The following is a 24,270-nucleotide window of genomic DNA, read 5'->3' on the forward strand; positions in this document are numbered from 1 at the left end:
ATAAAAAGGTCTCACAAGTCTGGAACAACAACAAAGAAAAAAACCCACAACCAACCACCGCCAAAGCAAGTTCAGTAAATGTTTCTCTTCACTTTAAAGAGCAGTACAATGTATATTCTCCAAAGGAAAATTGTGCATAATCATTGTGCACTCCTGGATCCATGCTGTCAGTACAGGAATTTCACTAGTTTGATATTCAAAAGCTATTCCTCTCTCTCTCTCTCTAGCAGGTAGCATGCACCTATTTGGCTGCATGTAACCTCTCTTTTTTGCAGGTTTTCCAGCTGCTGTTGCAGAATTTTCAACTTAGAGAAAATGAAGAAATAGTGCAGCGTATAGGCGAGATCTGAAGCTGGGATAATTGATGTCACTCGAGTATCCATAAGGGAGCTATCCTAATTTAAACCAGCTGAGGATCTGGCTCCATTATGCTCAGAAAGTAATTATCCTGGCTTCAAAGAAGACATGGGGCCTGTTGCTCCACTGCCTGACACCTTATGTAGGCATTTACACCAGTGCCAAGTGGGTGTCACCTGCTACCAAATCATGAGAATATTTTACATTCACTTTGCATTGGTGCAAACAACAACACATGGTGCAAGTCAATGCAGAATCAGGCCCTTTCCATGCAGAGTTGCTGAGCAGGCACATCAACGTCACTGGGAGCTGTTGGTGCTTGGCCCCTCTGAAAACAAGACCCAGAGTTACAATGACAAAATAAATGCAGTGTTTCAGGGACAATCTAGCCACTAATTAAGGATCTGTTGTTCAGGTAGATTCCATTTGGCTGGCGCATCTGTACAGGGAGTCTGCTCACCCTATATTCTAGCCCATGTTTGGAAATCTTCAACATGTTTCTCTTGTTCCAGTTACCTTCGCTGTCTGGGTACCATCAGGGATTCATTTTCAATAATCTTTTCCTGTGTTTACTGAGGAGTGGTACTTTTTTAACACTCTTCTTGATCCCACAGTGTAATCAGCCTCACTCAGAACCGGGGCCGGCTCCAGGCACCAGCTTGTCAAGCAGGTGCTTGGGGCAGCCACGCCAGAGAGGGGCGGCACATCCAGCTATTCGGCGGCAATTCGGCGGACGGTCCCTCACTCTGGCTTTTTTTTTTTTTTTGGCTGCTTGGGGCAGCCAAAACCCTGGAGCCGGCGCTGCTCAGAACATGTGTATTTTGCCTGTGTCTGTTGCTCATTTAATAGCCTACAAAATGCTAGAAAAGCGCAGCCGTATTGCAGATTTCCCTTCCAAGCTCCACCTATATGCTATAGGCCAGGGATCGGCAACCTTTCAGAAGTGGAGTGCCGAGTCTTCATTGATTCACTCTAATTTAAGGTTTCGTGTGCCAGTAATACATTTTAACATTTTTAGAAGGTCTCTTTCTATAAGTCTATAATATATAACTAAACTATTGTAAAGTAAATAAGGATTTTAAAATGTTTAAGAAGCTTCATATAAAATTGAATCTAAATGCAGAGCCCTCCGGACCAGTGGCCAGGACCCAGGCACTGTGAGTGCCACTGAAAATCAGCTCACGTGCCGCCTTTGGCACACATGCCATAGGTTGCCTATCCCTGCTATAGGCCAAATTCTAGACTTGGATGCATTGATGGGGCTCTCATTGAAATTCATAGTAGTGACTCACAGGCATGTAAATCCAGAATTTGGTCTAAGTGAGCCAGATTAGGAGATGAGTTCATGGGAGTCTAATTAGGCATAATTTACACACTAAGAGATAGCAGAGAGCAGTGCAAATGGCATAAATTACAATAGCCCAACCTTTTATATTTGTAGCTAATTACACTTTCCTGTTAGTTGCTTTTGCTCCTACCAATCCTCCCTTCTAGGCTCTTGGTAGGTGAGTCAAACTAGTTTAGACTCACTAAGATTCCAGGGCCAAATTCTAAGGAGTTGTGTAAAAAGGTGTAAGTTACACCTGGGTAATTGGCTTCATTCAGAGGGAATCTGTGAGTGCAAGTCAGAGTAACTTGCACACTGAGGGGGCTAGAAGCAACTGTAAATCACAGCAGCTTAGACTCCTTTAGATTCTTCTACGCACACTGACTAACTTCTGAATTTTGATCTTCCTGTCCAGAGCTTATTTCAGACAGTTAATTAGCACATTCTTGGCTGTCAGTAGCTGGACTGTGCATTCCTGAGAGGCACATGTTTTATGCACATAGATAATCACCAGAGCATTTATGTGCATAGATAATCACAGTAGTTTATAAAAATTCACTTGGCCCTGATAATTACTCTAGTTTGCTTTTTCTCTTTCATTTGTCCTAATATGGTCTCCTACTTCCCTGTCTAACTTGACTGAAAAAAAAAAACAGGTAGATTTCCTTCAAACTCATCAATTCCTTTTGGTTCTACTGAATTTTTGACTGGCTGTAGTCACAAATCTTTCTGGAGAACCAATATATCAGGTGAACTGGAGCTATATTTCAGGACAATGGTTTTGTGCGAAAAACATGATTGTTTCAGGTAAGTTTTGCTTTGAAATTTCAGATTCTTTCAAAGAGAAAAACTGGGATGAAGACAGAAATTAAAATAAAAAAAAAGGTGGAATGCCTAGTGTTCAAAATTTTCCAGGACATGTTAATACTTCTTTATAGTTTGTCCTGTTTGGAAAAGCTATATCCAAACTGTAGTGTGAAACAAAAATTATTCATTTTAAAAGACTTGAATAATATATAATATATAATTATTAATAATATAATATAAACAAATAATATAAAGTCTAGTTGAATAATTAGTGAAGATTGTCTCAAACCACAAAATTTATATCCCAATCCAGATTTTAAAACCCTAAAATGTCTGGGGTGTTTGTAAGGAGGAGTTTGGTTCAGCTAATGACTATTTGTAAAATTTGGATCCAGCTCCACATTTTGAATGTCCTCAAGGACCGTGATGGGTGAGGTAGGATCCATCATTTGGATTCGGGCCTGGCTTTAATAATGAATGTGTTTGCTTAGATAGAGGCAGCTGGTTTTTGAGGGCTACTTCTTCCTGCTTCTGGAAGCTTTTTCAAAGCTGAAATGAAGGCTGGATTGTGAGCTATTGACAGGGATGCTACACTAATCTAATAATCCTTAGAAAGTGTTATGGGGTTTTTAATATTCACATGATGGCCAAACCCTGTGTTCCTCCAATCATACTCATAGCATAGAAGCATATTCAGGATTCTAAGTTTGGACATGAACCTATGACCATCTGGTTGGAGACAAACCAGCTGTCTGTTGAACTATAAACACCCTTCATTCATGGTGATAATTCATCTTTCCTACCATTGAAATGTTATGCTGCAATCCATCTTGCTGTGCATAAATCAGTGTAATCTCCAAATAGATGGATATTAAGCAGGTATTGGAAGAGAATTGATTTACAGTACTTAGCCAAAGAATCACGTACAAGGGCTTGAATTTTAAGCTGTAACAGAGTAACTGTGAAAACACAGGGTCGGGTTGGGCCTGCTAGCATTGATCCCCTTGCATAGAGGAAAGCTTACTGGAGTGCGTAGGTGTGGGGGACAGAGAGGAGAGACCAGGCCTGCCAAATAATCCCTTGATGGGGTGCGGTATGTGCAGTCCTTTATAGCTGGCCAGCTCTGGAAAGTGAACACACGTGAACTAAAACGGGGGAAAAAACTGGCCTCTCAAACCCTTGCACATTTTACACGTGCTGGATAGGACACATACAGCAGTAAAATAAAAGATGGTAACAGAGATTAGAAACTGGGAATAAACACCACTGGTAACAATCTAGTGATAGGTACCCAGTTGCCATGGTAATGAGCGGGATTCGAGAAGCTGAGCCAAATTCTGCCCTGAGGTGTGTGTCTATCACTGGAATTGCATGGGGTCATCACGGAATTTGACCCAGTGGGAGTGGAAAGGGTACCTACAAAGGTCAGATTTTCCCTTAAAGAGAGGGGGAGAAAGAGGAGTTTTAACATCACTCTTGGCTGCATTGTATGTCTGTCTAAAATCTTGAATTTTAAAAAAAGTTCCCATAAAACTATAGCAAAGGCAATGAATTGAGGCACAGAATTCACCAATGCAAAGTATTGAGATAGATGAGGGTTATGAGACAGTCGACTGCCCTTGTATGCAGTGCACCTGGGAAAACTGTGTAACAAGATGAGGGTTTAAGCCAGTTCACCCCACAGAGAAGGGCACATATTTGGTAAAAGTAGGGGAAAGATTTTTTATGATTCTTTATGATTTTTTTTTAAATTAACATTAAAACTCTATCCTTCTCCACCCCCTCCAACACCTAAACGCCTGATCCTGCACTCAGTTACAACAATGTAAATCCAGAGTGATTCTATGGTGTTATGTGGAGTCAGTATGGATTTATATATGTGTAACTGGTAGCAGAATCTGGCTCTGGAGACTTTAGGAGCATATGGGACCCTAAAGTGTGGCAGGTGCTGTTTGGAAAATGGTACTCACAGAGCCCAGCTGGTAGCCACAGCTGAAATCTGCATAATCGAAATCTTCAGACTCAGCTGCTGTGCCTGGTTCCATTTCCATGGAAACAGATGCAGAACTGTAGAAAATTATGTACAGGTGTTTCCATTAAAAGGTCATTGTTAGCCAACAGCGATGACACAATGGTAACTGACATGCCTCAGTTAATTCCCTGTATTTAGAACAGGAAATGGTGGCCGTCTCTTAGATATCACTGGGTAATAGTTTTTGGCAAATGCTGCTATTTCATTAATGGCAACCTCTGTGGGTGCTTTATTAACACACTGTATCTACAGAATCCAGGCAACACAGATCTGTTTTGGCCCATATCTTTGTGCCCTCCTCTCCATTTCTGCCCAAAGCAACCTTGCATAAACTCCTAGTTCTGTCATAATTTCCTTCAAATGGGTCTCCTAACCATTGTTCTGTTAGGGCTGGCTAGGAAATGGAATGTTTCTCCGACAGGAAACGTTGACATTCCAAAGTCAGGTTCCATTCTGAATCGGCCCAGAAAGTGGAAATATTGGAAAACTTCACTGGATGAAACGTGACAAAATATTCCATATCAGAAATCTCAAAATGCAAATTGGTGGGCCTTTAAACATGGCAACATATTTTGTTTTAATTCTCATGATTAGAAAATTGCCAAAAATGTTGTCCACGTTGCTGCGTTCTCACTCAAAATGTTGATGAAGCCAGGTTTCCAGATAGGAATATTTTTGTGTGAAAAATTTTGACCAGCTGCACTTACTACAACACATCAACACAATTCTGACTGCTGCCTTGCTGAAATTCACTGGGCTCGAGCTATGACCTACCTACTTTACATCGATTGGAATGTAACTGCCTGCAAAGCATTTTGTGGTGGCTTTGCATGAAAGCTCCCATACAATTGACAAGTTGTGTTTCTGCTGTGATTGGCTGCAGTGGGGCTGAATTCCTGTGTGACCCACTTGAATAGAGGGAGGGATTTCTCACCATCCACTGAGGGTGCAAAGCAGTAGCAGAGCTGCTCTGTGGAGACTGCTCCATGCCCATTGCTGGAGAATACTTCAAAGTCCTTGCCCACATAGGGATCCCCTCCAGAGATACTCACTGAATTTAGGAAGATGGTACACAACCACCTCACTTGCACAGCAGCAAAGTACTGGTTCTCAATGGTGGGGGCAGCTTTTGCCTATGAGAGAAGTTAAACTTACTAGAGTGATTGAAAAACTAAAAGTAGCACCTTCATTCCCTGTGCAGTGGTGGGCAAATTGAGTATCGAGATCATCAATAACAGCCAGGCCAGTTGGGCATTTGAACCCAAGCATTTGCTCATATTTTAAAAATGTACTTGAAAGTGTGTATTGCACTAAGCATTGGTGACATAGTCCTTCATGTTTATTCAGGCCCTGATCCAGTTTCGAGTGAAGTTATTTCCATTGACTTCAATGAGCACTGCATTGGGCTCGTAGTTTCCAAAACCCATTGTTGTGATTATTTTTATGTAGCACCTAGATGCAAGAAATTCTTACGAATGTTTCCATTTTAGGGGAAGTCAAAGAGGAAATCAGTGATGATGTGGCTGCCCATCTGGTATGCTCAATAGAATGGATATAGCCAAATAGTTGATAAGTATCTTTGGTTGGTATGTTACAGATGATCTTTTATATAACGGTCTCTACAATGGAGAAGGCAAGTCTGTAACTTGTTTTTTTCTTAATTAATAAACCAAATATTAATATCCAGTCAACAGCATGGCCCAGACCCGGTGCCTACTGAAGTCACTAGTGGTTTTTCCTGGCCTCAATGCCTAAAACTCAGCCCAGCAAAGCACCAAAGTGCATGTGTAACTTTAGCATATGAGTACTCCCATTGGTTTCAGTGGAATGACTTTCATGCTTAAAGTTGCACAAGTTAGTGAACTGGGGCCCTATGACTTAACGGGAAAGGACATGCCCAGTCTTTCCTTTGTGTTCAGAACGCTTGCATAAGTTGGGGAGCGTCTGTATTTATTATTATTATTAAAAGTGACCCAGCCTCTCGCTACACTTGCTTCCTGCTGTAAAACACTTCAGAAAATAATATCAATATTGGCCGCCCATGTGAAAGGAAATAATGACAAAATCCCCTCAGTCTTGGCTTGAGAGCTGTCTTCTGACTACTATTGCAAATGAGGTTGTGGAAAAGTGCAGTGACGCTACATGGTATAACAGTTGGTAGCCAAAGCTAGACAAATTCAGAGTGGAAAGAAAGCCTACATTGTTAACAGTGCAGGTAATTAACAACTTACCAAGGGTCATGGTGGATTCTCCATCACTGACAATTGTTAAATCAAGATTGGATGTTTTACTAAAAGATCTGCTCTAGGAATTATTTTGGGGAAGTTCCCTGGCCTATGTTATACAGCAGGTCAGACTAGATTATCAGAGTGGTCCCTGCTGGTCTTGGAATTGATGAAGTTTGGTTGCTTTATTTTTAATTTCCTTGTGATTTAATATTTGGTTGTCAATGTGATTTCAATGGGATTTAGGCACTTAAGTAACTTTAAGGATCTGGGCTCCATAATAATCCATATTTAAGAACTTCACTGTGGATTTAGGAGCCTAACTTTACACTCCCAGTTTTGAAAGTTTTGGCCCATTATTCCTTGAGGGTAAACACTTGCTGGGCTGTGTTTCTGCTCAAGCCTCCACCAGCTGGCAAGGGTGTCTTAAGGCTATCCAGACTTGGAAATTGCCCAGACTTGGCCTTTGGTGGTCAGCAGTCAGTTCAATGCATACCCCGGAAGCATAGACAACGGGTACTGACTGGGCAGAAATCGACCTCAGTTAGTGAATCCAATGCTTGCCCTAGTCTACATGTGGGGGTCAGCACAAGTGCAGCTTCAGCAATGGCTAAGTTGGGGCTATTTCCGGAGGTAGACAACATTCTAGACCAAGCCCACGACTGTGGTGTTCATAGCTGCCTTAAACACAGAAGTATTCTGTTGTTGCCATTTACCCAGCATTACACTGTCGCTAATAGTTTTAATCTTACGTTTCCATTTAAATTTCTTAGTAGTGACTTGTGACTGAACAGCAGGGACTTAATTTTCTTTGCACTCGCCATTAACTGAAAAGAATTCTTGTGTGGAGGAAACCACTGCTTTAGATCCCATACAGTGCTACCAGTTTCTCAGTAGGCCTCATTCTTTTGCTTGACACTATACCATAGATTATTGTGGGTGGGGACCTCCCTGGCATAACAAATTGCTTTTATGGCACCCCTAGTGGAACAGGATGCTAATTAGCCATTCATCATGAGACTCCGCCATTGAGAGGAATACTTGCAGAAGGGAAAGAGAGGAACTTCACAGATAACTTTAAAAATAGCCATAGTATGAACTGTTAAAACAGAGAGGGGATGGTCAAAGAAAAAACTGAATGTGACTAATTTGTTCAGTAGCCAGGGAATAGGCCGGAAATCAGGGAAGGGATCTGAGTTAGCAAATGTATGCTGGCTGTCTTCAGGTCATAGCTCTAAACTATGGTGAGTAGGCCTGAAAATAACCTGTTGTGCCAACTTTGCGATGTAGCCAGTCACTGAAATGCAATGCACTGTAAACCTAGCCTGGCAACTGTCCCAGTGAAGTGAGGAAGCTGGTTATCAGAAAACCCATTAAGTGGGCAACGCTGGGCCTTGTTATGTTTTTCCTTCCAAGTAAGGATAGTCAGACTGAGCAGGAGGGGTGTGCTGTGCTGGGCAATGCCTTGTGGTGGAATCACACCAGCCTAGGGAGATTTGTTCTACCTCCATTCGCCTCTCCCTAGGATCAACTCTATCTTCCCTCTGTAGAAAACTATTAGTGGTTAGTCTTTGATTTACACTGTTCAGTCCTTTCCTTTGCAGGAAAACACCAAAGAGCATGAAATTCTTGCTTCCAAGACTTGGGCTCGAAACTATCCCGCCACTGAAGGAAAAGAAAGACCAGCGATCCAGTCTTTCTTCAATCCGACTGACTCCAGTGACTCTGAAGAGCAGGAGGCCTGGATAGACCGGTTCAGAAAACTAGAGAGAGCTCTTTATTTGTGTGATATAAAAAACACAGGTAATGTTTTAAAAGACAGCCTGTAGGCTTTACTCAATCAACCACCCACCTGAGTAAGGGATCAGAGCTATTATTTGAAAGTAATTTGCTTTCTAAAACACTCGAGGTCAGATGGATGTCAGTTTGGGTTCTATTCCCAGCTCCACTATGAACTACTTGCTTGATACTGGACAAGTCACTTAAAGTCTCTGTGACTTATTTTCCTTATATATACAATAGAGCTAATAATACTGCCCACCGTCAGAGGGGTGTGGGGTGCTCTTGAATATTCTGCCAAGGAGTGCCCTAGGAATGCCTGTGAATAAATACATCTCAAAAGAAAAAAATATTAATTACTATTGAAGCCAGAAGGAAGGGTCTGAAAGTCAGGTGGGTCATACTCTGCTCTTGGGTGCACATATGGGCTCCTTTGGGTTTACAAGCTATCTGCTGTCATCTCCATTGCGGTTCCTCCCTGCCACCTGATAGATCCCCTTAGCTCCTTGGCTCGTTCCCAGCCTGAGGGAGGGCTGAATTGGGCAGGCTGAGGACAAGGATTGTTGCCAGCAGGCAAGAGGGGTTTTGCACCAGTAAAAGATCCCATCCCATCAACACTGCCTAGAGCCCAAATGGCCTCCCTCCTCCTAACACAGCCTCTGCTCCTGGCTGCGCCTTAATGTTTAAGGACTGGCCAGTCTCCAAGCTGTTGAATACCTGATGCTTAGCCAGTGTCCTTGGATTAATGCACAGATATTTGCCAGGCAACGACTGTCCCATAATAGAGACTGTACATAACAACATACCTCTCTTTCGCCTTTGGTCACACAAACACACATCCAGTCAAGAAAGAATTTCACTGGCACAGTTAGGCAGGGCAGGGAAAGGAGAGGATTCAACTGTTCCCTTTTGGTGACCAGTCTGCAGTGGTTGGTTTGTTGGTTATTCCCTGGCTCTGAATGTTCAATAATTTCCTATCCAGGGAGTGTATTGTGACTCTCCATAGATCTCTCTGTTTCACCAAGTCTTTTGCTAAACATATAATCTTGGTCTGCTATGAGACCTTTCTGTAACTTTCCACCCTTCATATGAATCACACTCCACAGTGCTCAAAGATGAGCTTGAATCAAACGTGCTAACATTTAGGCTCCTTCCCTGTACGGGATACTCACCTGTCTCCCATCACCAAAGTCCTCTTTGGTTTGCTGGACTTTGCCTTTTTGGCAAAATGAGGTACATGCTTTGAGTACATGCTAAGTAACAATTTACTATGATGGCTTCTTTCATGCCTCTTTGACCCTCTTATAAATGGGGAATATATCACCTTTATGATATTTGGGAACCATATTCTAATCAGGAACAAGAGTCATCAAAGGGTTTGATTTTGCCAAAGGAAATGAGTTGATAATCTGTAGAAAAATGAACCAGTTTTTTTTAAAGTCTTTTTTTTTTAAATGTAGGCATGCTGGAAAAGGAAAAAGCAAAGCGTCTAATCCACAACTACAACCTCATCTATGATCTATCCCTGAGTCCTCTGAAAATTGATCAAGCTTTCCGAAACTTCCGCTGTGGAGAAAACATGCCATTGCAGCCGGTGCTGCAGTATTTAAAAGAGTTGTAACAAATACTTACTAGACCATTCTCACGAGTTCTGTTTTTCACCCAATGTCAAATTTCTCTCAGACTGAATGTTGGTGATGTCCTAATTACTACAGCATGTTAATAACTCTCCATACTCTAAAAAAGAGGAAGCAAAACCAGAAACAGCTGAATCTTATACCTGAGTGCTGGGTTTGAAATAAAACTAAATGGCCATGAAGAGTCAGGGCTTTGGCTCTGATACTTAGGCTAGGTCTACACTACCCGCCTGAATCGGCGGGTAGAAATCGATCTCTCGGGGATTGAATTATCGCGTCTCATCGGGACGCCACAATCGATCCCCGAATCGATGCTCTTACTCCACCAGCGGAGGTGGGAGTAAGCGCCGTCGATGGAAAGCCGCGGAGGTAAGTCCTCACAGTGGGGTAAGTCGGCTCCGATAGGTCGAATTCAGCTACGCTATTCGTGTAGCTGAATTTGCATATATTAAATCGACCACCCCCCCACACACACACCCCGTAGTGAAGACCTGCCCTTAGAGATGAGCTCAAGCTTCAGAACTCAGAGACTGATGTAGTTCTGGATTTCTAAACCCAAAGCCTGAGAATATCTGGATTGGAATTCTGGCTCCGCTCATTGTAAAGATAGCAATAGTTGGATGAAGGGCTACATCTGGATTTTGAACACTGTCCAGGTGTTCAGTAAAAGCAGCAAAGAGTCCTGTGGCACCTTATAGACTAACAGATGTATTGGAGCATGAGCTTTCGTGGGTGAATACCCACTTCGTCAGGTGTTCAGTGAGTGTTCAAATTTGGGCCCCATCTCTGTTGATTATGGTGATAAAACTGATAGATGATTTCAGTGAGATTTTAAATCAAGAAAATGGGAAAGTGGTCACTCTTACTAACATCCACCTGTTTGAAAGATTCTACTGATTCTAAAGGAATTCCCCATCTTAATAACGGGGTCGCTCTCTAGAACCGGTAGACTCTTTCAAACCAGTGAGACTTTTTAAGCACATCTACTGTAGGTCATTCAAGCAGGGCTATAAACTATAGTCTTCATATACTAACATTGCGGAAAATAGCCCAAAACTGTAACCCTGAAGACTCACCCAAGTGCCTTCATGATTTCATTGTCCTTAGCTTCCTCTTCTGCAACCCCAACCCCTCTCCCTAATGATGTCTCCTGTTCTTGTTCTTGTCTTTACTCTAGGAACAAATTCTGAAAACCTTACTTAGCATGGGCCTCAATTTGGGAAAACCTTTAAGTACATGATGTAAACTTTAAGCCCAGGCTTAAGTCCCATTCACTTCAATGGGACTTACACACATGCTGAAAGTTAAGCGTGTGCTTAAGTGCCCATCCCAAAGAAGGATGTTTTACAGGGTCAGGTCAGCACATCTTGCATGAGTAGTCAGTGAAGTGAGTGGGATACTGTACTTTTGGGAGTATGCATCATACTTGGTAGTAAGCGTCTGCAGCATCATGTCCATAGATTGTAAACTCTTTGGGGTGGGGAATCTGCAGAGCATCTTACACATCTATGTAAGATGCTATATAGATAGTAATATAATAATACGTTGCATAGCTGCTGTTCTGCTTAATTCATAACATGGTGGTGAAGTGTGTGATGTTTCCTAGGGCGGGACCTAACAGTAACATTCTTTATCTGCATAAAGTTTAACATGTGTCATTAGTAGGGTGTGACGTTTACATTTAAGATTAAAGGATGGGATTTTCAAAGATGTTTAGGGGAGTTAAGTGCCCAACTCTCATTCAATTCCAGTAGGATTTTGAACTTCTTAGCCTAAAAGCTTGTGTGTCAGAACTGAATGAATGAAATGAAGTTACTAATATTGAACTTACTTGGGATGCACAATATATTGTAGAGTCTGATATCCAGTGTTTTAAAGCCGTGTTAGACCCTGAATTTACAATTGTACCAATACCTTCCCTCCTGCTTTTCTTTTAAAACGCAGATATTCTTGTCCCACGGGGAGTTTGTATGAAAACGTGCATGTTCTGTTGTGCAGTCATGTGATGTTCTTATCTAAGAAATAGGTTTTTTTAAAACCTTATGCTTGAGCAATTGTCTACCTGTGTTTCTGTGCTGTGTTCTTTGAAAAACAGGGTTCGTATTTTTGCTTTATAGAGTGCCAGTCCAGGAGAGGTCTGAGTGCTGGACACTCAGTGTAGCCTTGGAAAAGCTTGGAATCGGGCTAGTCTGTGAACCTATTGCTCAATCTTAGCCTCTGCAATGACTCATGGGGATACTGCTCTCCCGTAAGGAAGGGATTAATAATTTGGCCCATAGAAATTAGAGGTGGAAGAGACCTAGGCCCAGATTATTTTAAAGATCTATGTGACTTAAATGGCAGATTCCCATTTTCAGAAGTGACTTAGCCATTTAAGTCACCTGGGCCTTGTAACGCTGAGTGGAGCAATGCCTTTACAAATCTGGGCCCCAGAGCCTAATTCTGGTCTTTATTACACTGGTGTAAAGCAGGAGTAGCTTCACAGAAGGTAACAAAATTACACTGATGCGAGATCAGAACCACCCTGGCAAAGTCCATTGTCATGTCAGCCTCATTTGTCCCATACACCTTGTTCTCCATTCTTGGTCTCAGTCTTGTTTTAAATGGGTCGGATGATGGGTCTCAAGTGCTGGGAAATTATTGCTCTGGCTCAGGGGATCTCAAACTTCATTGCTCTGCGACCCCCCTTCTGACAATAAAGTTACTACATGACCCTGGGGGGCGGGGGTGTCAGAGCCCGAGCCCTGCCTCTCCAAGTCAGGGGGAAAGGGGGTCACAGGCCAAGCCCTGCTGCCCCAGGTGGGGGGAGTGGGGGCTGCAGCCCGAGCCCCATTGCCCCGGGTGGGGATGGTGCTCAGGCTTCGACTGCAGCTGTTGCTCTCAGCAAATCTAATGCTGGCCCGGTGACTCCATTAAAATGGGGTCACGACCGACTTTGGGGTCCTGACCCACAGTTTGAGAACTGCTGCTCTGGCTCATAGATCTCCTCATTCAATAATTTCCCCTGATATCTAACCTACATTTCCCTTGCTCAGTGTACATGCCTGGTGACTGTAGGGCTCTTGGGCCATCCTAAAGGATTCCTCTTCCTACATGGTGCTTGTATCTTTCATATACTTCTACTACTTCTAACATTTCCTGGTTGGTCAGTCCCTGCAGGACCATTAATCACCGTGAATTCCCAGTCCGGAGGCCACAGTTACATAGTTCCTTCTAACAGGCAGCGGACATGTAGCAATTAAGGCAGTTGAACATAGAAATAACGAGTCTGAGGGTCCCACAGATCTCCATCCCCCACTTCTCACACTTCAGGGGCCAGCGTCTCTGCAGTTTGTACAACTCAGCAGGCTTTAGGCTGTATCCACCAGTTGCATTACAGTGGCTCTTACCCCAGCTGCAACTGGTGTGTGTGTGTGTGGGGGGGGGCTACCCAGTTCCCTTCACCCCCTTCCACTTCATCTCTTCTCTGTAGGACCACCTGCATTCTTCCCCATTTCATCTCTCCACCTCCTGGCTCCAGCAATGCCTCCTCCTCATTTGTCCTCATTCCTTTTCCCAGGTGCACCGCCTTTCCCCCATTTCCCCTTCTTCCTCCCTACCTGGTGTGCAGGATCAGGCCCTGTTAAAGTATATGATCCATGCTGCATGCAGCCAGTTCCTGCTTCAGTTTGCACATTTACCCCTGTTCCTTGAAGAGTTGCACAGGCATTTGGCCTCACGACTCGTGACTTTTGTGTGCATCATGTGGCCATGAAAACAAGAATTTCTTTGCTAAATTTCTCTCCTTTTCACGCATCATCACTGAGCCCGATCCAACTCCCCCTGAAGTCATCGGCTGCAGCACACGTAACTTTGCACGAGGCCTCTCTTTACACTGGTGTCTTGCTTCATAGATGGTATTTATATCACGTTCTAGGAAATAAATGTTTTGAAATTGGTTTTACAAATTAAAATCACAAACATTATGCAGACACCGCACACATCTTGACAGACCAAATGGCCTTTTTTATATTTTCTATTCCTTTCATTTTGCTGCACACTCTCTTTCCCTGCCATGTCTGGTATTTTTAGGGCAGTCCTTACCCTTCAAAGCACTTCACACGAGTTACTTTAACCCACCACTGAAATGCAGCCATTGCTGGGGTGAAAGATAGTAGCTGATTAGCAGCCCTACAGAACAACTTATAAACATATACTGCTGTGGTTCAGGACATAAGCCAAGCGTTGAGAATTAGGACGAGACTTCCCTTGTGGGCAGGTCATTCCATCACTTCCTTCTCCAATTTTTTGTGCCTTCTTCTGAAGCAGCTGGTCTTCGCCACTGTCAGAGACAGGAGATGGACCGCTGGTCTGATTCATTCTGGAAATTTCTTTTTTCTATATGGGGAATGAAGAATCCCGTATCCAGTTGAAACTGCAGGGGGAAGTTTGTTCAATGGGCAGAAATGTGCATTGTTGCGCAGGGCTATTCGGAAAGTGATGGCAAGATTTCACTGGCAGTCTGAGCCCATATTTCAAATGTGGGTGCATAAGAGGGAGGTTTCAGTTTTTTCATTTACGAGCCTAATTTGGATTTCCTAAAACTAGAAAGGGGTTTGAACAAAAATCTCTGAGCTAAAAATCTTGCACTATTGAGGCAGTCAGCGTCCCGTCTGGCTCTGACCTCTGCAGCTGAAGTATAGATGCCCAAATGTAAAAATGTGGTTCAAAAGCAAATTCTTTCTCTTTCTCTGTCATTAGCAGATGAGTCTTTGGCATCCCTCCCCTTTGATGCAGAACATATGTGCTAAAGATGCTTTAAAGTCACAGAGGCCCATGCAGGCCAATCTGCTAAGACCCAGATATGGGACACAGTCCTTAAAAGCCCTGGGTTGCCAGTAAAGAAGTGACCCAAAATAAGTGCCACACCAAACAACAACAGAAAAAATGTTTTGTTGGTGGAGTTGGGGGGAAAGCTTGACCATTATATGGGCTTCGCCTTTTAACACTAGTCACTTTTTCACTTGGATCCAGCACATTTAACGGTTTTTAAATCATTGCTCAGACACTCGTAAATTCACACGACACCTAACTAGCTTTTGAATACTTAACTCATATGCCCCCATGTCAACTCGTTGCTTTCATTATCCACCCAAGAGGGGGGATCTGTAGGCTATGACCGGATGATCTGGACCGTCAAAGGCTCAGTACGGGCTGTCAGTTACCCCAGTGTAACTCTGGAGTAATTACAGTGAAGTTAATGGAATTACACGGGGGTAACCAAGAGCACAATTTGGCTTTATATCTCTCCAGGTCAGATTATGACTGGGCCTTAATCCTGATTAGCAGAATTATATCACCAGAAGTCAAAACTATTTCATCTGCCCCACTCCTCTTAGTAACAGAAGGTAACACTAGCTCATCCGACAACCTTACCTACTTTTGATATTTTTCAAGAAAAGAAAGACATACGTAGACTGGCAGATCTGAGTTAATGGGAAAATCAATTTATCACATATTATAGGTGGAATTGGTAGCATCACCTATATATATATAAAGCTGCCCAACACTTCCCATTAGAAGACCCTGTTTTCAATTGCTTGTAACTTTAACCATGTGTCAGTCATTTCCAAGAATGAGATTTGGGGAAATATATTACTTGCCCATGTTAAAATTTTTCTTACAGCTGTTTTGTGGAGAAGCTTTAGTGCCTGCTTAATTTAAAGCAGAGATATGAAATGCAGCAGAGGGATTGCCCTGGATGTGCCTTTTGCTGTCCCTGTGGAAACTCACCCAGGAGCAGGGCAGTGTAGGAGGCTGGAAAGGAGTGAGAGGATCAGGAGCCAGGGAAGGGGGTGGATAGGAGTGGGGGCCAGGAGGGATGTGTGTGGATATGGGGTGGATGAGAACAGAGGCAGACAGAGACAGGCTGGGGTTACAGGGGTAGTAGCACCTATAACCACAGAAGGACATGCCCTTGTAGAACCTAGAACTGAATTAAGGAGTCCTCAGCCTCTACGTTCCTCTGCTGTCAGCAAATAGCTGTTAAACCCACTGACAAAATTGTATCTCGTCTCCCCTTGCCTCCCAAGACTGGTCCACATAGAGGATAACATCCTACTACTGCTACTACCTGACTAGATCAAGTAATAGAGGTATGTGTTGTGGAGCTGAGGGTCTGAAACTTGCTAATGACCCACATTTTGTCAGTAGGAAGTCAATATGACTGGACTGGCAGCAGAATCAGGCCCTATTTTTGAGTTTTTTGTGGTTCATTTTTTCTTCTTGTTTTTATGTAATGAAGATATAAAAAGGCTGAAAGCTATTTTTCTAGAAAGTGAATAAGAAATGGACCACAAGCATTGCAAAGGAGCCATGTGAATAAATGCGTAAATATGCATAAATAATGCAAATAGGCTGTTTGAAAAACACACATTATTAACCTGCCTAAAAGAATTGCCATTATAGCCATCTAAGATGCATGAAATTATGACCCTCTTATGAATTGTATGATGCCTCAGCTCCCTAATTTTGAAACTGACATTCAAAGCAGCTCCAGTTTACAAATGGACCTTTTTTTCTTTTCATTCCCCCCAGAAACAGTTTTTCCATCTGTTCGTCCCATTTTCCCATCTGTTTCTGAAGTCTCAGGGTCTTGTTCAGGTTGTTTATAAGGGGCGACTGAAAAGGAATATTTCCCCCCCCAGGATTATTGTATGTAACAAGGCAGATCATTTTCTAAAAAATCCCTTTTTGAAATGGTTTTCATTCTGTTCTGACCTAGGGTTTTTATCTACCCCTTAAATTCACATATTGAGCCGGATTCATTGAAGTGAATGGGAGTTTTGTGTAGGCAAGGAATGCAGCGCTGGGCCTAGAATGCTGGTTTAATTTTCTCCTTCCTCTCATGTGTCGTGGAAAAAGTCACCCACGCATGGATTTTAGTTCACAGACTCAAGCCTGAGGCCAGTTTATTGCAATACATACCAACGTGTTGGGGGTTGCAGTCAGAAACTACCCCCCCGATCACAGCTCGCAGGCTGCTTTTATTCTTACAAACCGCAAACATAGTACAAATTATACATCATTTACGAAAATAAAAGAGTTGGGGTCTGTTCCCTTTTTTGGTACCTTCCTCATTATTTTTCTGAGAAATGGGTGCATATTGGGTGGGGGGCTTCTCGAGAAGCCTGATGCGGTCAAAACTTGGCACCAGCTAGGGTACGTTCTCGGAAGAGTGCATGGTACCTTCCGGGCGTTATGGTCAGTGTACCGGGGAGGGGTTGACAGGACGCCCAAAGAAGGTATTGTGATAGACCCAGTCCAGTTGGGAACAGCAGAGTAGCAGAAGGGAGATATACTGGCCACTGGATAAGTAGTTTTCTGTTCCCTGAGTGACCAGAGCAGGGGCTGCTCCAGGCTAATAGACCACCTGGCTCCAATTAACCTGCTAAGAGTCAGGTGAGTCAGTTAAGCACCTGACTCTAATTAAGGCTCCTCTGATGCTATAAAAGGGCTCACTCCAGTCAAGCCAGGGGGAGCCAGAGGAGAGGAAGAGTGTGAGAGGAACTGGGAGCAAGAGGTGTGCAAGAAGCTGAGAATGAGTAGGTGTACTGCTGGAGAACAGAGAAGTACAAGCATTATCAGACATCAGGAGGAAGGTCTGGTGGTGAGGACAAAGAAGGTGTTGGGAGGAGGCCTTGGGGAAGTAGCCCAGGGAGTTGTAGGTGTTGTGCAACTGTACCAGGAGGCACTCTAAACAGCTGCAGTCCACAGGGCCCTGGGCTGGAACCTGGAGTAGAGGGTGGGCCCGGGTTCCCCCCCATACCTCCCAACTCCTGATCAAACACAGGAGGAATTGACCTGGACTATAGCTTCTATCAGAGGGGGAGGTCTCTGGACTGTTTCCTGACCCACAGGGTGAATCTGTGAAGCGAGCAAATCTGCCAATAAGCGCAGGACCCACCAAAGTAGAGGAGGAACTTTTTCACAGTATCTAATTGGCTAGTTTTGCATTTAGCTGGAATTACAGGAGAAGTTAACATTTAGCTAGAACTAATTTCTTCACACAAGCGGTTATTCTATTTCATCAACAAGCGGTTATCATATTTCAACAGCTATGAACATATTTCATTAGTGCTGCTGCTGGGGCTTTTTATACTTTCCCTCCTTGCCCCCCCCCCTCCTCTGATCATGACCCTTGACCGAGTTTGGCAGGAGGCTGTGTCACTTAGCCTAGTTTAGGTTTGTGGCCTGCAGGGCGGGCCTATATGACGAGTCTTCGCCAATGTTCTGATCAGTTCAAGGGAGGCCAGCCAAGCCTATTCCCCCACACCTGTCTTCTGTCTCAGTTAAATAATTCTTCCCACCAGGCTGTGACATCTGGCCACAGCTTGTAGTAAGGAGCAATGCTGGCTGGGGCCCTCGAGGGCCACTGGTGATTTCTGCCTCCCTAGAGGGGACACAGCACAGGACCCCACAAGGTGTCCTCCCTGCAAGGCTGGGCAACTGCTGGGAGCCTTGGCTACAACACACCCAGCTAACGTACCTCTAGAACGGTGTTAAGGTGTGTTCACATGCGTGCTCATGTGGTGAGGGTGGTCTGAGGTTTCAGTTGTGTTACCGTATCTCAACTGAGCTAGCTTAATTTAAAAGAGCCTCTTTTAACACCCTTTGTTACACAGACCATAAGAAAGCATGAAGATTAGGCAAGCTAACCAACTATTTATCCAAGGACAGTGGGTCTGGCCACCTCCTGGCTAGGACTGAGAAGCATGCCATAGTAGTGTCAGATGGTGTCACAATTCCACCACTTCTGGGCCAGCAGAGCAATGAGCTAGTTCCCTTGCCCACATCAGCAGAACCTAGAGGTTGTTCTTGTACTGCTGATACCCCAGGCTCTAAGGCCTAGTCTTCACTTACCGGCTGGTCCGGAGGCACGCCATCGATGTTCTGGGATCGATTTATCGCGTCTGGTTAAGACGCGATAAATCGATCCCGGATCAATCCCGGAAGTNTGCAGGGGCTTGGGCAGTGCAGGAGCAGGCCCAGAAGGACTTACCAGGTAAGAAGAGGCTCATAAAAAGTTACCAAGTATAGAAGGACTGAGACGTGGAAGGGGCTGTGTAGGGTTTGAGTTGGTGCTCATCGGGGTTGGAAAGAGCTCACAAGGAAGTACCTTTTGTGGGAATTTTCAGTGACATTTCAAAAGGGCTTGAGGGAATTTAATTACAGGCTTTTAAACAGGTTTGCAAAGAATGCAGGCTTGGTAAAAACTTGTAAGGAGCATGGGGAGTTGGGCAAGGGTTAGAAGCCAGACCTGGAAGGGTTGGATTAAGTGGGAGCTCATAAGGGTTAGAAAGTGACCTACGAAGCCCAAGGGAGCTTCGAAGGTTACTTGTGAGGGCCGTCCCCTTGCAAGGGCTAGAATGGGTTCCTTTCACACAGGCCTCTGTGGAAGCCAGTAATTTGTTCTCCACAGCTTTCAGTCACACCCCCTGAGTGCCCCAGGGAGCTACGTAGTTTATGGTGAGGTGCGTGTAGGCCAGAGGGAAGGGGTACTTTTGACAGAACTGGAGTGTGTTTTGTTTAAACCAGAATGTTAATTTCTTCACTATGGGAAGGGCAACATATCTGCAGTCAGTATTGCTACCAGCCAGGAAGGTGTCTGTTCCTGTCACTTAGAGTGGGCTGATTGTCAATTATTATTTACCAGTAGGTCTGTTTTATTTTGACATCCCCTAGGAAAAGGCACAGGGCATTCATTGTCCTTGGATATGCTTGTTTTACTGTTGCCTCATTTTCCTCCCCATTTATATGCTTCATCCACCTGTTACATTCACTTGTGAGCTCTTTTGGGATAGGGACTGTCTTATAAATCAGTGCTTGAACAGCGGGGCCCCTGACTGCTATTGTAATACAAATACTTTTTTTATATAATAATTATTATTAATCAAGTAGTCATTACATGGGCTCCAGTTCTGGTTCTCAAACAAATTAAATAGGAACTAAACCAAATGCTCTTTTTTTTCCCAGCTTGCTGGAAAATATGGCAACATTTTCAGCTTGCAGCTTGGTAACCTGACATTTGTGATTGTAAATGGATTCCAGCTGGTGAAGGAAGTGCTTGTCCATCAGGGTGAATACTTTCTTGGTCGCCCACAAATTCCTCTTATCTACGAAATCTTTGGTCCATTTGGTGAGTTTCTTTTCTTATCTCTTTCTTCAAATATTTTAATAATCAAGGCACTGCTTCTGCAACCACCTAAATACCTTTGACTGTCTGGGCCTTAGTGACTTACACATGTGCTCATGTCTCATTGACGTCCCCTGTTCTAATCCCAACTGCCATATCCCTGGCAGCAGCAGCAGCAGATTCACATGGCTACCATGTAGTTGTAATGGCATGTAGAATGGACTTCCATCCTGGATGGTCCCTTGCAAGTTTTCCTTCAGCAAGAGTCAGTATGGGAGGATTCAGGCTTCTGAAATCCCTCAAAATTGCATCTTCCAACCTCATTCGTGGTCAGCATTGCGGCCTAATTCCTTGAACCTCAGCTCTATACATCTTCTGTAAAAGTGTACCTTCTGCATGTTGGACATGACCCCACCATTGCTAGAGCCCAGGCACTCTGATATAATAGTGAAGAAGAAAATATCCTGTGTGAAAAGATAGCCAGGCCTCACTTAAACTTGAAAAAGGAAAGGGTGTTAAAGTTTTCTAATCTTCTAATGCCCATTACAATATACCAGGTGTCATTTTTCACACCAGGATTAGTCACCTCTAATGGACATAGCTGGAAACAACAAAGAAGATTTGCTTTATCAACGCTAAGAAACTTTGGCCTGGGAAAGAGGAGCTTAGAAGAACGAATACAGGAGGAGAGCAGATACCTCACAGATGCAATTGAGGAAGAAAAAGGTGATAACTAGAGAGAATGACACTTTAATTGTTCTATCAAAAATTGTAGCTCTTGTTTGGCAATGAACGTGAAATAACAGATGTACCTGAAACAGGGCCGACTCCAGCATTTCTGCCACCCCAAGAAAAAAAAAAAAAAAAGGTGCGATCGGCGGCGGCAGCTCAGTGGCAGGTTCTTCACTCCTAGAGGGAGTGAGGGACCTGCCGCCCCCGAATTGCCGCAGGTGCCGCCCCTCTCCCTTGGCCGCCCCAAGCATCTGCTTGTTAAGCTGGTGCCTGGAGCCGGCCCTGACCTGAAACATGATGTTTGAATCCAGATCTTTCCTAACGCTCAGTTCAGATGAGGGATTTGGATTAGCCCCTTAGACATATATGACCCTTGGTGCCATAATCCAGATCTGGATACGTATCGAAAAGTTTGGTGGTGTTTGGGATTCATTTTTTTATATCAGTCACTAATGGCACTAAATGCTGAGTCCTCAGCTTGCCTCCAGCTTCCATGTAGCCATACAAATTTACAAAACAATCCCACAAAAGTTTTCATTGCCAAGATTAATGACCATGGAGAGAAAGTGGTTCATAATCACATATATATAGAACCTCCCTACACTATAACAAAGGGAGAGACCCGTGTGAAAAAATATAAATGTCTCTATACATAGCAAAAACTGACTTGAACTGGTAGTTTTGATATGCTGCATGCATCAAAATGCAGCTCATCCCATCTTTGTGTTTAACAGTTTTTCAGTATTCAGATAGGTGACAATGCAGCAAACTTTGCTCAAGGGATATGTATGCGGGTGTGTGGGAGGGTGTGATATATGCATATGTTCAGGTTTTATTCATGGATTTCATACACATCAAATAGTTTGTCTGTCAACAACTTTCTTCCCCTTTTCTAAGAAACCAGAAGCACACCGATTTTTCCCCTTTTCTCTTCCAGGGCAACCTTTTGACCCTCACTTTAAAATTAATAATGCTGTTTCCAACATTATCTGTTCCATCACTTTTGGGGACCGGTTTGAATATCATGATAGTCACTTCCAGAAGTTACTGCGGTTGATTGATGAGACTTTGTACCTCCAGGGAACTATTTGGAGCCAGGTAGAGCTTGTTCAATTTTGACTTTAAACGTATGAAATCAATGGCAAAACCCCGAGTAGTTTCATTGGAAGCAGGGCGGAGTATGACAATGTCGTCCCAGATTCACTTCTACCATAGCCTGACTGGGGCATCCATGCTCTCATTTTCCCCAACAAATCTCTCTCCACCTCAGTTCCCCCTCCGGCTAGTCTCTTTCACCTGGCCCCCCTGAAGGTATCGTGCTAGATCGTCAAACCTGACATCTCTAGACCAGTGCCGCCACCCCACAGGCACTTAACGTGATCTCTAATGGGGCTGACAACCCAGTGGGGGGTTTCAGTGGGCATCAGGGAGGTGTGCGTAGGAGAGGGGAAGAAGAAAAGGTGCCAAATCCTCGCTGCTGCCAAGCAACTCCCTTCCTTGCTAACACACTGTGCATTGGACTCTGTGCTCAGGGGAGGGTTGGCTCAACGATCTGTGTGGCAGGGGTAGATCCTCTGGATATTCTTGCGACAGTGAGGATGGCAGGGTGTCATTACGCAACAGGCCTGGTGGGAGGTGACCCCTGGAGGCAAGGCCAACCTCCCATCAAGGTCAAGGGCTCGTTCAGCTGGCAGCGTCTTCAGGTGGCCCCATTTGCAGGGACAAATCACTGTGTTTCATAATGGTGATGGCTCACTGACACAGGCCCTGAAAACAGGGGCAATCATGGTTTCCAGGGACACAATATTGTTACCTAAAGCTTGTTGGACCTTTCTCCTCTTGTTACCTCCCAGTTCAGCACAGCGGGGTGGGTGAGATGAGACATAATCCTGCTACTGCAGCAGCAGTCATGTTGAGAGGCAAAACACAGTGCCTGCGTCTATCTGCTCATGGGGCTGAGACCAGGCAGTCTCCATGTGTTTTACAAACCCTCCAATATCAAAGTCTAATCTCTGATAAAAACTGTGGTAACATCAATATTATCAACATCATGTGTCGGAATGTGAGGCCAGATTCTGACGTTGTGACCTTTATATCCTTCCTCACTTGTAAATCAGTGAATCATTAGCAGGGTGGCCATTCAACCATCTGAAGTGCTAACACACTGCCTCAGGCAATACAGCACATTGTCTTGTAGGGGGCACCAAAGCAATAGGATCAGTAGCTGGTGGCCAGCCCAGCAGTCACAGAAGAGGGCTGAGAGAAGACAGTCCGTATCTTAATGAGAAAGAATGGGCTTGTGGTTAAAACGCTGCACTGAGACTCAGGACACCTAGCTTCACTTTCTGGCTCTGTAACAGATGCCTGTGCGGTCTTGGCCAAGTCACTTAATCTCTCTCTGCCTCAGTTCTCACTCTGTAAAATGGAGAGATTTCCTTTCTCGCACCCTTTGTCTCTCCTGTCTCTTTAGATTCTAGGCTCCTCCGGTCAGGGACTCACTGTTATGTATCTGTCATTTGCCTACCTCACTTGGGTCCTGATCTTAGTCGAGGGCTCTGAGCACATCCATAATACAATTATGTATTAATCTGATTTAATAAATGCAGGATCTTCAGAAGAATGCATGTGGGTGTATTAAACTGTGACATTCATGTTTCTAAAGCTAGGCTAAAATGTATTGTGTTCTCTTTGTATGTCAAAAGCTGTATGACTCCTTCCCGACCATAATGAAGTGGATACCTGGACCCCATCACACCATTTTTAAAAACTGGGAAAAACTGAAGTGTTTTGTGTGCGAAATGGTTGCAAAGCACAAAGAGGACTGGAATCCATCTGAACCCAGAGACTTCATTGACTGTTATCTGAAGGAAATAGCAAAGGTAAGAGAGCAAAGAACAAAGTGAACAGGAACAAACCGTGTTTTTGTTTTAAAAATTAGAAGTAGAATGACAGTAACAGGGCTCACCAATTGAGTTGTCTGAGCATCTGACCCTCCATTAGTTAACAGTTAGAAACCCCAGGTAGGATGGAATTGATTCAGCAAAGCTTTTAAGCACAGATTTTCCTTTAAGCAGGGAAGAGCAGGCTCGCTGAAGTCAGTGGGACTACTCGGATGCTTGAGTGCTTTGCTGAATTGGGGCCTAAAAATGTAAGGTTACCTGTGCTTTAGGGGCCAGACCCAAAGCCAGTTGAAGTGCATG

General features: G+C 43.9%; 2 protein-coding genes across 2 annotated transcripts in view; both read left to right on the forward strand.

The window, feature by feature from the left end:
- C8H1orf87 (chromosome 8 C1orf87 homolog) overlaps positions 1 to 10,438 on the forward strand; it is a 28,357-nt gene extending 17,919 nt beyond the window's left edge. The window contains exons 10-12 of the mRNA XM_034780285.1: positions 6,014 to 6,057; positions 8,353 to 8,551; positions 9,988 to 10,438. Of these exons, the coding sequence (XP_034636176.1) occupies positions 6,014 to 6,057; positions 8,353 to 8,551; positions 9,988 to 10,148 (404 nt within the window). The 3' untranslated portion in view covers positions 10,149 to 10,438. The remainder of the gene's footprint in view (positions 1 to 6,013; positions 6,058 to 8,352; positions 8,552 to 9,987) is intronic.
- An 8,281-nt stretch (positions 10,439 to 18,719) lies between these two features.
- LOC117882110 (cytochrome P450 2J2) overlaps positions 18,720 to 24,270 on the forward strand; it is a 25,839-nt gene continuing 20,288 nt past the window's right edge. Inside the window, exons 1-6 of the mRNA XM_034780092.1 lie at positions 18,720 to 18,734; positions 20,179 to 20,341; positions 20,915 to 21,064; positions 22,008 to 22,168; positions 23,773 to 23,969; positions 24,009 to 24,021. Of these exons, the coding sequence (XP_034635983.1) occupies positions 18,720 to 18,734; positions 20,179 to 20,341; positions 20,915 to 21,064; positions 22,008 to 22,168; positions 23,773 to 23,969; positions 24,009 to 24,021 (699 nt within the window). The remainder of the gene's footprint in view (positions 18,735 to 20,178; positions 20,342 to 20,914; positions 21,065 to 22,007; positions 22,169 to 23,772; positions 23,970 to 24,008; positions 24,022 to 24,270) is intronic.

The sequence above is a fragment of the Trachemys scripta genome, chromosome 8 (assembly GCF_013100865.1).
Source record: "Trachemys scripta elegans isolate TJP31775 chromosome 8, CAS_Tse_1.0, whole genome shotgun sequence".
NCBI classification, from domain to species: Eukaryota; Metazoa; Chordata; order Testudines; family Emydidae; genus Trachemys; species Trachemys scripta.